The sequence below is a fragment of the Mobula hypostoma genome, chromosome 19 (assembly GCF_963921235.1).
Source record: "Mobula hypostoma chromosome 19, sMobHyp1.1, whole genome shotgun sequence".
NCBI lineage: Eukaryota > Metazoa > Chordata > Chondrichthyes > Myliobatiformes > Myliobatidae > Mobula > Mobula hypostoma.
The window spans coordinates 37,554,364-37,570,868 of NC_086115.1; the positions used below are offsets into that span (position 1 = coordinate 37,554,364).

Here is a 16,505-nt window from a genome sequence, read left to right on the forward strand (position 1 = left end):
CACAGCAGGTCAAAGGCTAGGAATCCTGCAGCGTGTAACTCACCTCCTGACTCCCCAAAGCCTGACCACCATCTACAAGGTTCAGGTCTGGAGTGTAATGGAATACTCACCTCTCACCTGGATGAGTGCAGCTCCATGAATACTCAGGAAGCTTGACACCATCCGGTACAAGGCAGCCCATTTGATTGGTACCCCTTCCACAAGCATCCAATCCCTCCACCATCGACGAACTGTTGCAGCATCGTGTACTATCTACAAGATGCACTGCAACAACACACCAACATTCCTAAGGCAGCACCTTTCAGACCCATGGCCACTACCATCTAGAAGGATGAGAACAGCAGATACCTGGGAACACCACCACTTGGAAATCCCCCTCCAAGTCACTCACCATCCCGACTTGGAAACATATCACCGTTCCTTCAATATTGCTGGGTCAAACTCCTGGAATTCCCTGTCTAACAGTACTGTGAGTGTATCTACACCTCAGGGACTGCAACAATTCAAGACAGCAGCTCATCACCACCTTCTCAAGGGCAACCAGGGATGGGCAATAAATGCTGGCTTAGCTGGAAATGCCCACATCCCGTAAACAAACAAACAAACAAACAAACAAATAAATAAATAAATCTGACGGTGGTGTCTGAAAAGAGGATGCTGTCTAAGTTCCATGCCATCTTGGTCAATGTCTCCCATCCACTACATAATGTACTGGGTGGGCACAGGAGTACATTCAGCCAGAGACTCATTCCACCGAGATGCAACACAGAACGTCACAGGAAGTCATTCCTGCCTGTGGCCATCAAACTTTACAACTCCTCCCTTGGAGGGTCAGACACCCTGAGCCAATAGGCTGGTCCTGGACTTATTTCCTGGCATAATTTACATATTACTATTTAACTATTTATGGTTTTATTACTATTTAATTTTTTATGGTGCAAATGTAATGAAAACCAATTTCCCCCGGGATCAATAAAGTATGACTATGACTGACTAAATAAATAAATAAATAAATAAATGTAGGATCCTGCCAGATGTTTCTCTGTGGAGGCAGCCAAAATCATTTGATGGCATTGTTCATCACCAGAAGTCTCAAGTTTCAAGGTTCTGATACCAATAGATACCAATAACATACTCAGGGGTGTGATCACGTGCTCCTATCACTGGTCTCCGTTTACTAATCACACATTGTGCTCATGTTGATATTGCTTTGTAAATATGATTGAATGTGATGATATCCTTGCAACGGGGAACAAAGTCAATGCAATGACCCCCAATGTATAACTATATTTTATTTTTTAAAAAGTATCTTTATAGAAAAGTGAGGGAAACGCACACCTCTACCTCAAAATATAACACAATAGGGCCCAAAACCAGAATAGGGCATTTCTTCGGGCATTGGGCACTCCTGTCATCGGTTGTCACATCATCGTCATCATCATCAGGTGCCGTGCCCAGTTTGAGCTTTGACTGCCATGGCCCACACACTCCTGTTTCGGGTCAAGTGGATCAATTCATTGGTATTCATTTCCAGTTCTCTGGCTGCTGTCTCCATCATCATTTGTCTTTGCCTTCCTTTACCGTGCATTCTAACTCCTCTTTCCTAATCACATGTCCAATGAAGTTACGTTGCCTTTTCATGATCTCATACATTATTTCTCTTTTTGTGCTTGCTCTGTTCATGACATCCTCCTTAGATATTCCTTATGTCCATGATATTCTTTTCATCCTCCTCAAAAACCACATCTCTGCTGCTTCAATTCGTTTCCTCATGTTACTAGATATTGTCCAACATTCTGATCCATATAACATAACTGTCTTCACAAGTAATACTTATTGTCGTAAATGAAAATGTATGAATGTCTATGATTTTTTTTGCATGTACCACTGCTAGTTTACTCCTTGATGTAATTGGTCAGGATCACTGCCATTCATCTGTTTCCCCCTTCTGAATAGAAATGGTAACAGAAGAGTTGAAACTGTACACCTGCGGAACCCGTTGCATTTTACTATAAACGTGATTTCATTGAAACAAGGTTTTTATCATACCGTGGTTTTGCGCATTATGAAACTGATTTATGACCTGATTGAGGTTCATGGCCGTGTCTAACTCTATTCTAACTTAAGAATATTATATTTGGCGGCTTTCTGTCGTGTGTTGACCACTACCATAATTTCCCTTATTAGGTTAAGGCGTAGTTTTTAAAAAATGCTTAATTATTGACTATAGTAATTGGCAGAGTTTATGGCCAGCGGTAGGATTACAACAGTGAGTTATCAAGACACTCATTCAACAGCTGTGACGCTTGAACAAGTTAACTAAGGCTTTCCCGAGGCACATCCACGAATTTTCCACTGGTTTTGAGAAGTTCCCGTTTACTTATGCGCTACGTGGCAATACTTTTTGCAGCTCGCGTTCCGTGGGGTGTTTTTCGGTGGTAGCCCTTGTGTAGGTGGCGCAGGTACTGGCTTCCAGGTGTGGTAACCAATCCGCCTCAACCTATGCATCTCTCATTAAAGATCTCATTACTAGCCTGTGAATCATTTCCCCTTTCACCACTGGGGAGGTGGTAGATGCATTGACGATGTCAGGCTGAACCCGGCCGTTGCACACATTCGTGCTTGCTGTTTGGGAATGTCAAAATGCTTCGTTTAATAGTAGAATCAGCTAGTAATCTTCCATCGTCAACATTTGGAACGCCCGACCCGATAGTATCGATCATTTTTAAAGGTAAGTGGGTTTTTTTTAATATTCACAATCTGTGTTCCAGAAATACCACAACATTAACTGCACGGCCGTCAGACGTTGTTGGAGGAATTCGATTAATCTTTTATTAAAGCAGTTCGTAAAAAGGAATTTTCTTTTAATTCGGCGATTCTTTAAAGTTGCCGATGGATGTGTGACTGCGCCGCTTCTCCGCCCAAACTTCTGAACAGTGGGGAGGATAGATTGTTATTTGTGATAAAATCCTAGTCAAACTCCGTCCTGTCGCCAATACTTACCTCTCTCTTTCCCTGCCCACACGCAACTTCCTAATTCGTGAATTCATTTAAAATTTTCACTTTTGCCTTTTAAGGCGTGGTCGCTTGCTAATATTGGAAAGCTAAGTTTGGGAAACCATTTTAAGGAATAACTCACGTTGCATGTTCCCGTATTTCGTCCTAAATAGTTTGGGAAATCAGATTAACATAAGCTAAAACTGATTTCTACAGCTTTTTTAATATTAACTCCAAAGCTCTTTATCCTTCAATGGGTTAACATTTCTACTCTTACATTAGTAGGAGGGATATACACATACAAGCCAACTTCCTCGTTGACTGGAAATGTTTAATGTTCTTTAAGTGTCATTGTAGACATTGTATATTGAACCATAAATCCCTCACTCAGTACGCCATCCATGTCAAAACATAAAACAAACATTTTTCTTGCATAGTTTGTCCTAAGTTGATCGAAGCTCCTCCTATTTATTGGGCCAGTTATTAACAGACTATGTCTTTCTCCCCTGCCTACTTGTGTAAACAAGCAGGAATTCTTCAGGACTATCCTAAATTTTATGTTGTTAATAAACTGGAGATAAAAATTAATCTTTAAAAGGAAAGCGTGGGTGACACCTTTCTATTTGCTGGCTTATCGAGTTAGCAAAATGGCCAAGCTTGTGAGGAAAAGAGAGGGGGAAAAATCACAAGCATTAAATAAACTGTAAGTGCTGGAAATCAGAAACATAAACAGAAAATTCTGGAAGTACTTAACAGGTCTCACAGGGAACAATTTCAACTCCACTGGCTATCTCTTGACCAAAGCTGTAGCTGTGGAAAGGGTACAAAGTTAGATTGGTCCAGTTTTATTTGAATTGTGGGATGACTCCACCCTTGGGTACTCCCAATAGATTGACAACTACTGTATATTGAAACTGCTTCCTGTCCCCATATTTAATTAGGTTTGCAGCTAATTTTCACCCTATTCCTTACTTTCATATGATGCATCTGATTTCTCTTTCGGTTTTTTTTTTCACTGTCAATGGATGTGATGAAAAACATTTGAGCACCTGACCTATTTTGACCATCCCCCTCTGCCTCTTGGAAGGATTCAGTTCTCCTAGTTCCTTACCTCTGTTGTATTTTTTCTGAAAATTTCTACACAATTCGCTTGGCACTGATGGCCAAAGGCCTCCATTGCATTTCATCTGTCTTCTGCATCTCTGTTCTCTTCCCCCACTCTTTGACAAAGGAAAAACTGAGTTTCTGCAGTTTCATCTTCTGCCACACCAGACTCTGAATTCAATAGATCATAGAAAAGTACAGAGACAAGATGTTTATCCCACGATGTCTACACCAAACACAACGTTCAATTTAATTAGATCTCTTCTGCATGCATATGTCCGTCTATTCATATTCATGTGCCTACCTAACAGCCTGACTGGCTGCATCACTGCCTGGTATGGGAACTGTACCTCCCTTAATCGCAGGACTCTGCAGAGAATGATGTGGTCAGCCCAGCACATCTGTAGTTGTGAACTTCCCATGATTCAGGACATTTACAAGGACAGGTGTGTAAAAAGGGCCCGTAGGATTATTGGGAGCCCAAACCACCCCAACCACAATCTATTCCAGCTGCTACCATCCGGGAGGCGGTACCGCAGCATAAAAACCAGGACCAACAGGCTCTGGGACAGCTTCTTCCACCAGGCCATCAGAGTGATCTCCTGCTGACTTGGGTGTACTCTATATTCCATTAACTGTTCTATTTATTATAAATTACTATGATTGCACCTTTAGATGGAGACATAACGTAAAGATTTTTACTGCTCACGTATATGAAGGATGTAAGAAATAAGGTCAATTCAATCCAATTCTTAAACACCACCAGAGTATTTGTTCCAGGCACCTACCACTCTCCATGCTTTTTTATTTCCTTTATGATTCCTCTTTTTACCTTGAGTGCGTGTCCTTTTGTACTTGAGGAGAATCCTGGTAATCCTCTCCTGCACTTCAACATCTTTCTTGTCATGGGATCAAAGTACGGGTAAGATTTGTTATCAAAGTACACGTTATGAAATACTACCTCAAGTTTCATTTTCTTGAAGGCATTAATTACACTCAATGTGCAGCAGAACCAAAATTTTATAATTTTTCATAATTTCTGCCATCTTCGGTATTCTGCATCCTTTCATGTACTTTGAAGGGACTATTCTCTTCTCTGGTCTATTCTTCAATCTCACTGGTCACTTTCTGCTCTATGCACTTCCCATGCAACCACAGCAAATGCAAAACTGCCCTTGTATTTCCCTTCCACCATCCAAGACTCGAGCAGCCTTTACATGTGGGAAAAGAAGCAAAGATTTACTTGCGCTTCTGCCAGTCTAGTGAATTGCGTTTGAAGTTAGCAATGTGATCTACAGTGTTGGAGAAAATGAGTAGATGGGGTAACTCCTTGGTAGAGCACCTGCATTCAGACCACAGATGATCAATAGCTACCTTTTACCAGTCACTCAGATTTTCTATTCCGCTCTCAAGTTGACCTATGTGTGTCTGGTCTCCATCATTGTTACAAGGAGTCCTAATGCGAGCTTGAGGAAAGGGACCTCGACTTCTATCTGAGCACATGTACAGAAAACTGCACTGATACTGAATTCTACAACTTATGATGACCTACTTTCTCCTTCTATATTAGAACAAACTTTTTGTTGTAAGTCTTCTGCCTGTGATTTGAGCTTAAAATTTCTATTTGTTTTACTTTGCCTCTCCATTAGAGCACTGTAGTCTGTTATTTGCCAATGCATCATATTTCCTGCAATTCTTCAATTACCCATAAAATAACTTGTTCCCATGGCAGCCCTGGCTGTAACCCATCACAGATATTCCATCTGCAATATTCTGTAACTCCAAACGTAAAACTGACTCAAGAGAAATTAGGTTCTGGAAAGGTTGCTGTGAGAAAGCAGGAGAATGAGGTTGAAAGGGAAATGGATCAGTCATGGTGAAATGGTGGGACAGACTCAATGGACCAAATGGCCTAATTCTGCTCCTATGTCTTAGGAAAAATGAGAGCCGAGTGAAGGTGCACATGTATCATGTGGTAGCGTCATGATGTATGCAATTTGTGTATTTTTACATACAACACATAATGAATTATTAAAATGAACAAGAATGCCTAAACAAACAATATATTTAGGCTTACTCAAATACTACAGAAATATTAAATACACAATACTCCTTCCTGCTTAGCTGTAAACTCCAACTCAATAGAGAGTACATCTCAAATATACGCATAATATACTTGACAATGCAACTACTATATACAGACATCTGCAGCATAGTAAGTTTTAAATTGGCCCGTTTGGGCCTAGAGATTTAATCAATGTGGAGGATTTCTTACTTTTGAGGGATAACATCTTTCCTGACAAGGGAGGTTACTCTGCTTGGCAGGTGAGACTTGTGGCTGTGAAACAATCTCAGGTTCTGGGGCTTCCTCCTCATTTGACTCCGAGACTGCAGGAAGTGGTTCTGACAGCTCTAGATCTACTTCATTCCTCACCTCTCTCTGGGTCCTGGCTCTTTTTCTTTCTCTTTTTCATACCTTATTCTTTCTCACTCACTTTCTTTCTCTCTTCTCTCATTTTCAATTTCTATTTTCTTGTCAGTATATCTGAATTAGCAAATTTCTCGAGAAATTGGGTCTCGTTTATCCTCTTCCATTTCCAAAGCACTTATTTCCCTTTATCTTCTTTTGAAGATGTGCATCTTGATCTTGGGAAGGTGCATTTATTTCACTGGAGTATTCTCTTATTAATCCTTCTGTTGCTCCCTTTCCAAACTGATCCATCCCCTTAGTCTCCTCATCCAGAACATCATCTGACAAATCATCTGTTTTCGTATCTCCATTGACTCTTTCTTTTTGGCCTACCATTCATCCTGCTGGGCTTTGGTCTTTGCGTCTACTTTTACAAGTAGCTTTTTGTATCTCGTTTGAAGTTTATGCAATAACCTTAATGCTCGCAGTGTAGGTTCTAGTTCTTTATAACCACAAAAGCTGAATGCTTGCAGTATTCCTAAAACTCCTTGAGCTCTCTTCCTGCTTAAACCCAAGCCACATTTAGCAAGTGACTGCCTGATTAATATATCAGAAGCTTTCTCAGATACGTTGCCTACAAAAACTGTTGTAGTCAGACCACTCCTTTGGTCTCCCTGACATGCTCTTTATATGTGTCCTACGTTGTTGCATTTTCTGTAAGTTTTGTGTTGAAACCTGCATTGGCCTGGTGTATGAGAGCCCCTGAGACAACAATAACACTATTTGTTCAGCCAAATAGGCTTCCATCTAGATGCTACAATTTTGTTCATGCTCACATTCATTCCTGACTGCAACTCAATTGCATCTCTATCTGCTGTTTCCATTAAAACAGCAATTTCAACTGCTCTTTTAAATGTAAATTGTACTTCAGTTAGAAGGTGTTTTTGAATGCTTTCTTGTAAGATTCCACAAATTAAACATTGTCTGTGCATCATTAAGCCCATTACCAAACTGACAACTTCAGTTCAGCCATGTACGCTGAACTGGACCCCCTTTCCTTAATCGTTAAGAGTTCTGCAATCAACAATGGTTTCAGTTCTAAATGTTCCTGCATTGCTTTCACAATATCAGCAAAACTCATTTCTGCTGACTTGGTTAGAGCAGTCAAACTCTTAAGCAAACTATATGCTTTTAAATTCAATGCACTAAGCAAAACTGGTACTTGTTTCTCACTGGCTATTCCATTTGTTTTAAAGTGCTGTTCAATCCATTCTGTGTACAATTTCCAGTTATCTATTGTGTCATGGAATGGCCAATCTTTCCAATGTAGCCAGCCAATTCTGCTTTTTTAATTATTGTCATCTGGTACTCACTGATGATGAACTTGTGAATTCTTCCATTTTCTGCCTTTTTTTGAAACTTGATCATGTCTTTTTTTTAAACTTGAATGTTTCCCTGCAATTCCATTGGTAGGTAGTCATCTTGGGTTCATTTTTAAAAACGCCTCACTGTCACTGTTATGTTTTGTAATGCCAAACATAACACTAATTGAGAGGAAAAATAGGAGATGCCAGTCTTAGTTTGCTTTTTTTACTTTAAGCGAGGCACGCATGTATCGTGTGGTAGCATCATAATGTCTGCAATTCATGTATTTTTACATATAACCTGCAATGAATGACTTAAATGAATGAGAATACTTAATCAAACAATATATTTACAATATTATTCAAATACTACTGAAATATTCAATACACAACACCATCCTTCGCCAGAGTTGCTAACTCTTCTCGGCAACTTTCCTCGTTCCGACAAAGGGTCTTCTACCTGAAACATTTAACTCCATTTTGCTTTCCACAGATGCTGCCTAACCTAATTTCTAGCATTGTGGCTTTGTTTCAGAAAACTCCAAGACCCTTCTGATATTCTGTATTTTGGTTGTTCCCACGTCATGTTCATTTTATGAACCTTTATTTATATCTTCTAATTTCCTTGGTGTCCAAGAAAATAACTCCGTCTGGCCTTGGCTACAGCCATCCAAATGAGATGGGACTAAAATTTGCAACCTCTCACAAGAGGGTATTTGTGTCCTTCCAAGGCTTGTCTTAAAATTATGTTCCCCGATTTTGGATTCTAGAGCAGGGGTTCCTAACCCGGTGCCCATGGGCCCCTTGCTCAATGGTATTGGTCCATGGCATAAGAAAGGTTGGGAACCCTTGACATAGAGGAAGCAGCCAGCAGACAACAATCCTTCTTTCAACATCGTGTATGCTCGAGTAAGAAAACATATTGCTGATATACTATCTGACTTGTGCTGAGTTAGATGGCCTCCGTCTGGAGTGTCGCAATTGGGATCAGCGCCCCGTGCAATAAGATTAACTTCTCAGTTGGATATTTTTTGCTGTTCAATTACCTCATGGTAGATTTCTGAGGTGATAAGGGGATCTAGATTGCCTGTGATATCTGTATGGTCTTTGGGCCAGATGAAGAGCAGCCAGCTGAGACTGCAAAGGGAGCAAGTGCTCTTAAAATTTACCGTACCAAAGAGTGGATATCATCAAAAGAAATCACAAAACAAAACATTCCACAGATTTTGTTTTGATTAAATATAACTGTGACGTTCACTCTTTTCTGCTCTCTGTTTTCACTGTTAAGAATTATTCTTCAGATTGTTTGTGGGAGGAGGTGGAGGAGCTCAAGGCTTGGTGCCAGGCAAGTGACCTCTGCCTCAATGTCAGTTAGATAAAGGAGATGGTTATCAACTTCAGGAGATTTGCACCTCTCACACCCTTCTTTACATTGGTGGTACAGCAGTGGAACCAGCAAGCAGTTTGAAACTCCTGGGAATGCACATCTCACAACGTCTCATGGTCACAAAACGCATTATACGCAATCAGGAAAACTCACCAGTGCGTCTACGTGCCGAGGAGGCGGAAGAGAGTAGAACTATCCATGTCCACACTCGTGTCATTCTACAGATGTGCAGTAGAGAGCATCCTAACAAGCTGCATCACTGCATGGTACAGAAACAATAGACAATAGGTGCAGGAGTAGGCCATTCAGCCCTTCGAGCCAGCACCACCATTCACTGTGATCATGGCTGATCATCCACAATGAAACTGCACTGTGGAGGACAGGAAGGCTCTACGACAGGTAGTTAAAACTACCCGATGCATCATCGGCACCAGTCTACCTGCCATCTAAGATGTATATATGGAAAGGTGCCGGAAAAGGGCATGTAACGTGAGGGATCCTACTCGCCCTGTCTATGTGCTGTTTGTCCCATTCCCATCAGGAGGAGGATACACAGCACACACTCTAACACCACCAGACTCAAAAACAGTACTTTCATGAAGCAGTGAGGATGATCAACACCTCCACCCCTCCACACCCCAACACGACCACTTTATCATTCTCTGTCAGTTATGTCAGAATCAGAAATGGGTTTAATAACAAAATATAAATATCAAATATATATATATTTGATATTTATTTCCAAAATCATTGAATGTGTGCCTTCAGGCTTCTGTACCTCTTTCCTGATGGTAGCAATGACTTGGGTGATGAGGTCTTTAATGATGGATGTAGCCTTTTTGAGATATCGCTCCTTGAAGATATCCCAGATACTATGGACGCTAGAGCCTATGGTGGCGCTGACTAAGTTTACAACTCTCTGCAGCTTATTTCGACCCTGTGCAGTAGCAACTCTCCCTCATACCAAAAGGTGATGCAGCCAGTGGGAATGCTCATCACGTTACATCTGTAGACATTTGTGAGAGTCTTTGGTGACATACCAAACCTCCTCAAACTCCTCATGAAATGTAGCCACTGTTGTGCCTTCTTTGTAGCTGCATCGATATGTTGGGTCCAGGATAGATCCTCAGAGATATTGACACCCAGGAACTTGAAATTGCTCACTCTCTCCACTTCTGATCCCTCGACAAGAACTGGTGTGTGTTCCCTCATCTTACCCTTTCTGATGTCCGCAATCAGTTTTCTGTTCTTTACTGGTGCTGGATTCGAACCCGGGACCACTCGCCTCATAGTCTAGTGCGGATGCCAGTACCCCACTGGCCAGCACACAATCAATAATATAAGCTACCTTATGTGTTTATATATTTTGTTATCATTCTGTTCTTTATCTTAGTGAGTTTCTTTTGTGCTGCATCAGATCCGGAGTAACAATTATTTCGTTCTCCTTTACACTTGTGTCTGGAAAATGACATTAGACAATCTTGAACACGAGGAAATCTGCAGATGCTGTAAATTCAAGCAACACACAAAAAATGCTGGTGAATGCAGCAGGCCAGGCAGCATCTCTAGGAAGAGGTACAGTCGACGTTTCGAGCCGAGACCCTTCGTCAGGACTAACTGAAAGAAGAGATAGTAAGAGATTTGAAAGTGGGAGGGAGAGGGGGAGATCCAAAATGATAGGAGAAGACAGGAGGGGGAGGGATGGAACCAAGAGTTGGACAGGTGATTGGCAAAAGGGATATGAGAGGATCATGGGACAGGAGGCCCAGGGAGAAGGAAAAGGGGGAGGGGAAAAAAACCCAGAGGATGGGCAAGGGGTACAGTCAGAGGGACAGAGGGAGAAAAAGGAGAGAGAGAAGAAAATAATAATTAATAATAAATAAATAACGGATGGGGTACAAGGGGGAGGTGGGGCATTAATGGAAGTTGGGGAAGTTAATGTTCATGCCATCAGGTTGGAGGCTACCCAGACGGAATATAAGGTGTTGTTCCTCCAACCCGAGTGTGGCTTCATCTTGACAGTAGAGAAGGCCGTGGATAGACATATCAGAATGGGAATGGGACGTGGAATTCCCATTCCGTTATGTCTATCCACGGCCTCCTCTACTGCCACACTCAGGTTGGAGGAACACCTTATATTCCGTCTGGGTAGCCTCCAACCTGATGGCATGAACATTGACTTCTCTAACTTCCGCTAATGCCCCACCTCCCCTTCATACCCCATCCGTTATTTTTTTTTTAAATTCTCTTTTTTTTCTCCCTCTGTCCCTCTCACTCCTTGCCCATCCTCTGGGCTTCCCCCTCCCCCTTTCTTTCTCCCTAGGCCTCCCATACCATGATCCTCTCCCTTCTCCAGCCTCATATCCCTTTTGCCAATCAACTGTCCAGCTCTTAGCTCCATCCCTCCCCCTCGTCTTCTATTATTTCAGATCTCCCCCTCCTCCTCCCACTTTCAAATCTCTTACTATCTCTTCTTTCAGTTAGTCCTGACGAAGGGTCTCAGCCCGAAACATCAACTGTACCTCTTCCTATAGAGGCTGCCTGGCCTGCTGCATTCACCAGCACTTTTTGTGTGTGTTGCTTAAACAACCTTGAACCTTGTGTTTAATTTATCATTAATTACTACTTCAAAGTTTAAATCATGAGACATGAGAGTCTGTGACCTCCTTTAAAATGTAATATATTGAACAGTAATGATTGGGATTTCCCTTTCTAATATTTACAACAACAAACCTTGCATCGTGATATCTGTTGCAAATATTTTTCATTTTAAGCCTGTACTGTAAACATGAAGATGCGGAGTTTGGGAATCAAAGTCATTGATGTAATCCCTGGAAAAGGGATGTATACCCTGTCTGTTACATACCTCTTCCAGGTTTCGCTCGAATGCTTACAGTCTCAAGATATCTGCCCAGTATTTGGAACAATGTTTGTCTATCAGTTTGTAGTCCAGCCCCATTCAAAGTAGTGCATAACTGATTTTGAAATGTATTATTAATAGTAAAATTGCAATTTTCCTACTGCAAAATTGAATGTTTATAGTGCTTGACTAGCATGAAATTAAATTTCAGGCAAATTAATAGAAAAGTAATTTTCCACTGCTGTTCTTTTTTTAAACTAATTACAAATTAGCAAATTTAGTCCGCTACTGACACAATATTTTGAACGCAGAAATTATTATTTAAGAATGCTAATGCAATACAAATGTTGGTCAAACTTTTTCTCCCTGTTTCAATAAAAGGCTTTATTTGATGGATGAGCTTGCTAATACTTGCAGTGAGTGGGTTAGGAGTGAAGAAACTAGTCGACATTTGTGAAGTTTTAGGTAGATTTCCATTTGGTTCTGAACAAGGCCCAGTTCCCAGTCTATTCCATTCAAAAGCCAGACTTTTCTTTGCCCTGTTTATTTTCCCTTCCCCAACCCTAATGTCCTAATGTGTGTGTGTGTGTGTGTCTCCCCACACCACTGACATTGTGACCCACAATATACTTTCTGCTAACTGACAAATTGATTAGGCTGGAGATTTTAATCCCTCCTTTTTAGTCAAGTCATCTCTGAAGGTTGCGGAGAGAATTCTGCCTACAGTGTAGTGCCTTGAGGGGCAACTGATTGATCATGAGATTCTGTTTCTTTTGTTAGATGCTATCACGTCTTTGTTTCTAAGTATAGTAAGGATGACATTTTGTATTAGACCATAAGACTTAGGAGCATAATTAAGCCATCCAGCCCATCGAGCTTGCTCTATTGTACTTCACACAACTACAGCATTATTCATAGATAGTTAAGAAATTGCATGGAGTATTAGACATTTCAGGTTTTGCTCTGCAAATGGAATGGTTTGGAAATGGTTTGCCTACACATTACTTAAAATAAAAAGAACAGATTGGAATTAATTCAGTAATTTGTACATGGTGGAATTTATTTTTAAAAAATACTTGAGAATTTACTGGGGTGAAAGTTCCTTTAGAAAATTTTCAATGTTTGCTTTTATCTTGTTTACTCTTCTGCTTCTACGAACATCCTGATGGTAATTTAGCCAGCTAATGTTCTCATTATTGTAAATGGGCGTATTTGCAGACACATCAACTCTTGTGAATCAACGTGTACTGCAATTTACCTGCTACTGAGGGAGTTATTGAGGTATGAATAAACAGTACTGTATTATTGGGGCGTATTCAAGAGTCCTAAAGAAGGCAAATACTACAGTGCCGAGGAAGTAAAGTGCATTCAATTCAGATGTGTGTAAACAAATATTATTTCTAGTTTGGTTTTGGTACAATTTTCTTTAAGAGACCTGAGTATCTGAGGAAATATTAAAGGATATGATTAAAATTCTACCTGGAGGAACATAAAGAATGACAGGATTCTTCACCCCCTAATGTAGAGTGTGGTGAATCAGTGGAATTTGGTGCCACAGAGGCCACCTCTAAGTACTGTATATTCGAGTCCTTGATTAATTAAAGGTTTTGGGGAGAAGGCAAGAAAATGGAGTGGGGGTTAAAATAATCAGCCATGATTGAATGGCTTGAAGGACTGATTCTGCTCCTGTATTTTATGGTCTTGTAATGAATTTGCAAGCAAGAAGACATTTATTCATTTTCTAAATTGCTAATATGTTGGTTGAAGATTTTTTTTGATGTACATGATGATGGGAATTAGAAATAGGAATAAGTTATTTTGATTTGCACCTGCTCGATCATTCAGACAGATCACAACTGATCCATTAATTCCCCTGAATTTGTCATCTGGGAGTAAGTGTTGAGCAGATAAGCTGTCATTACTGTTTCAGAACAGGTTGCCGGGGAAATGACTAACATTAAGAACTCGTCTCTTTAGCGGATACTGAGTGTTTGAAATGGTTTAATATTGACATCATTTGACTTTAGTAATTTATTAGTACCTAAAATAGTTGATTATTGTCTTATTTCCCCACTCAAAAACAAATGTATACCAAAATTATCCTACTGGCTTGAAAATTAGGTAGTCAAATCATCTGGTAAATTGTGGGTCATATATAATGCTTTTCAATGTGATTTTTTTTTTCCTTTGCATTTCACCTTATAAATGTAACATTTAACTATTTCAGATGAAAAGAAGAAAACCAAGTCAGTTGATAATGAATTGAATCCTGTGTGGAATGAGGTGAGACTCCTTCGACAAAGATGTATTCTTAAATTTAAAACCTGTTTGAAACAATGTCTGATTTTGTCACTCTGAAGACTATAGTCTGAAATTTGGGACTCACTAAGTACTGCACAGCTACAGTTCTATAACTTTACAATCTGTGTGAATATGACTTTGTAACAGTAAAATGAATTTTACAATTCACTTTTCAATGATAAGTGTTGATCTGATGATCTCTCATTTCTGCTTGTTTCCAAAAAAACAACGGAGAGAAGACTATCATGAAAAATTCCCACCACTTCAAACTACTTCAATTATTCAGCATATATTAAAATAGTAATCATTATGAAGTATAGTTTATTCTGATTCATATTTTTGTTGACTATTGATTTATTTATTCACCCACAGAGAATTGAATTTGATTTGAAGGGAGTGGCCCTAAATGCTTCCTCATCAATTCTTGTTGTGGTTAAGGACTACGAGACAATTGGAAAAGATAAGTAAGTGCTCTAACATTCAACTTTTTAATGCCCTCTAGTCTTCTTGCATTGGAGGTGTATCAGTATCAAAGCAATATGTAGTGTTTTACAACTTGGTTAGCTTGAAGTTTTGGTGTAGTTAAGGCTCTATCACTCCAAATGTCTGGAAAGGCAGAATTGGTGAGCAGTTAATTTTGCTCCAAATAATTCTTGGCTTGTTTGTTCAGTATTGTGTAGTATATCCCATTGGATGCTACTTTCTAATCAGCATCGTGAGCCTATTGACTTAATTGATACCGGTCATTTTATCCAAAAAATAAAGCCTTTTAGAGCTGTGAATGCCTTGAGGTCACTTGCCATATTATTATTCATAAGCAGTCAGGTCTCATTTCAAATGCTGAACATTACCTCCTCGTATGTCAGCTGGGATCTGTATTTAATTTTGTTTGCTGGAAACATATGTCATGGTTCACTTCCCAGCTGAGGAAAAGGCACCACCGTTGGTGCCAGGCCTAACTGATCCTGCATTGAGATTAGTTTATTTTAAATTTGTGTTTTCCAGTTCACTGGTTAGGCATGAATTTGAATTTAATCACCTCCCTTTTGGGTCTCTTTCACCTTCCCTTTCTCCCACGATCTACTCTGCTCTCCGTTCGGGCTCCTTCTTCAGTCCATTATCTTTTCCACCTATCACCTTCCAGCTTCTCACTTCAGTCCCTTTCCCCTCAGTTGGTTTCATAAATCACTTGCAAGCTTGTACTCCTTCCCTTACTCTACTGTCGCGATGAGGCCACACTCAGGTTGGAGGAGCAACACCTTGTATTCCGTCTGAGTTACCCCCGACCTGTTAGCACGAACAGTGATTTCTCAAACTTCCAGTAATGGCCACCTCCTCCTGTCATTTCCCATCCCCTTTATCCCCCTCTCACGTTATCTCCTTGCCTGCACTTTCTGGTGCTCCTCCCCCTTTTCTCTCTTCCATGGCCTTCTGTCCTCCTATAAGATTCCTCCTTCTCCTGCCCTGGATCTCTTTCACCAACCAACTTGCTAGGTCTTTACTTCATCCCTCCCCCATTCCCGGTTTCACCTATCTCCTTGTATTTCTTCCTCCCTCTTCCCCCCCGCCCCCACCTAACTCTGACTCCTCATCTTTTTTTTTTCTCCAGTCCTGACAAAGGGTCTCGGTCCGAAATGTCGACTATCCTCCTTTCCATAGATGCTGCCTGGCCTGCTGAGTTCCTCCAGCATTTCGTGTGTGTTGCTCGGATTTCCAGCAACGGCAGTTTTTGTCTTGTTTGTGGTGTTTTCCCAATGACTCCTCGAGGTAGCTCAGCTCTCTGAAACATGGGAAGGCGGGGGTTATGGCTGTCTGGTAGATCACAGGTTTTGTGCCAAGTTTGTTTTCTACCCATTTCCTGAATTGAACAAAGGTTGTGCTGGTTCATTTTAAGGTGGTGGCAAGTTTGTCCTCAGAAGTGGTGGTTTCAGAGTTATGGGAAGTGGTCTACATTTTCTGGGTGTGGTCATCTGTACTTTTATTGCCATAGGACAGCATAGTTGTTTATGGTGGTGCAAGTATATCAATAAATCTGGACAGTGCATGAATAGGAAGAGATTCCAAGGGAACTTTATGGAAGTT

General features: G+C 40.6%; 1 protein-coding gene across 1 annotated transcript in view; it reads left to right on the top strand.

Moving 5' to 3' along the window:
- Window positions 1-2,356: 2,356 nt before the first annotated feature.
- The window catches only part of LOC134358974 (myoferlin-like), a 272,012-nt gene continuing 257,863 nt past the window's right edge, over window positions 2,357-16,505 (top strand). Inside the window, exons 1-3 of the mRNA XM_063071715.1 lie at window positions 2,357-2,731; window positions 14,350-14,405; window positions 14,796-14,887. Coding sequence (XP_062927785.1) covers window positions 2,644-2,731; window positions 14,350-14,405; window positions 14,796-14,887 — 236 coding nt within the window. The 5' untranslated portion in view covers window positions 2,357-2,643. The remainder of the gene's footprint in view (window positions 2,732-14,349; window positions 14,406-14,795; window positions 14,888-16,505) is intronic.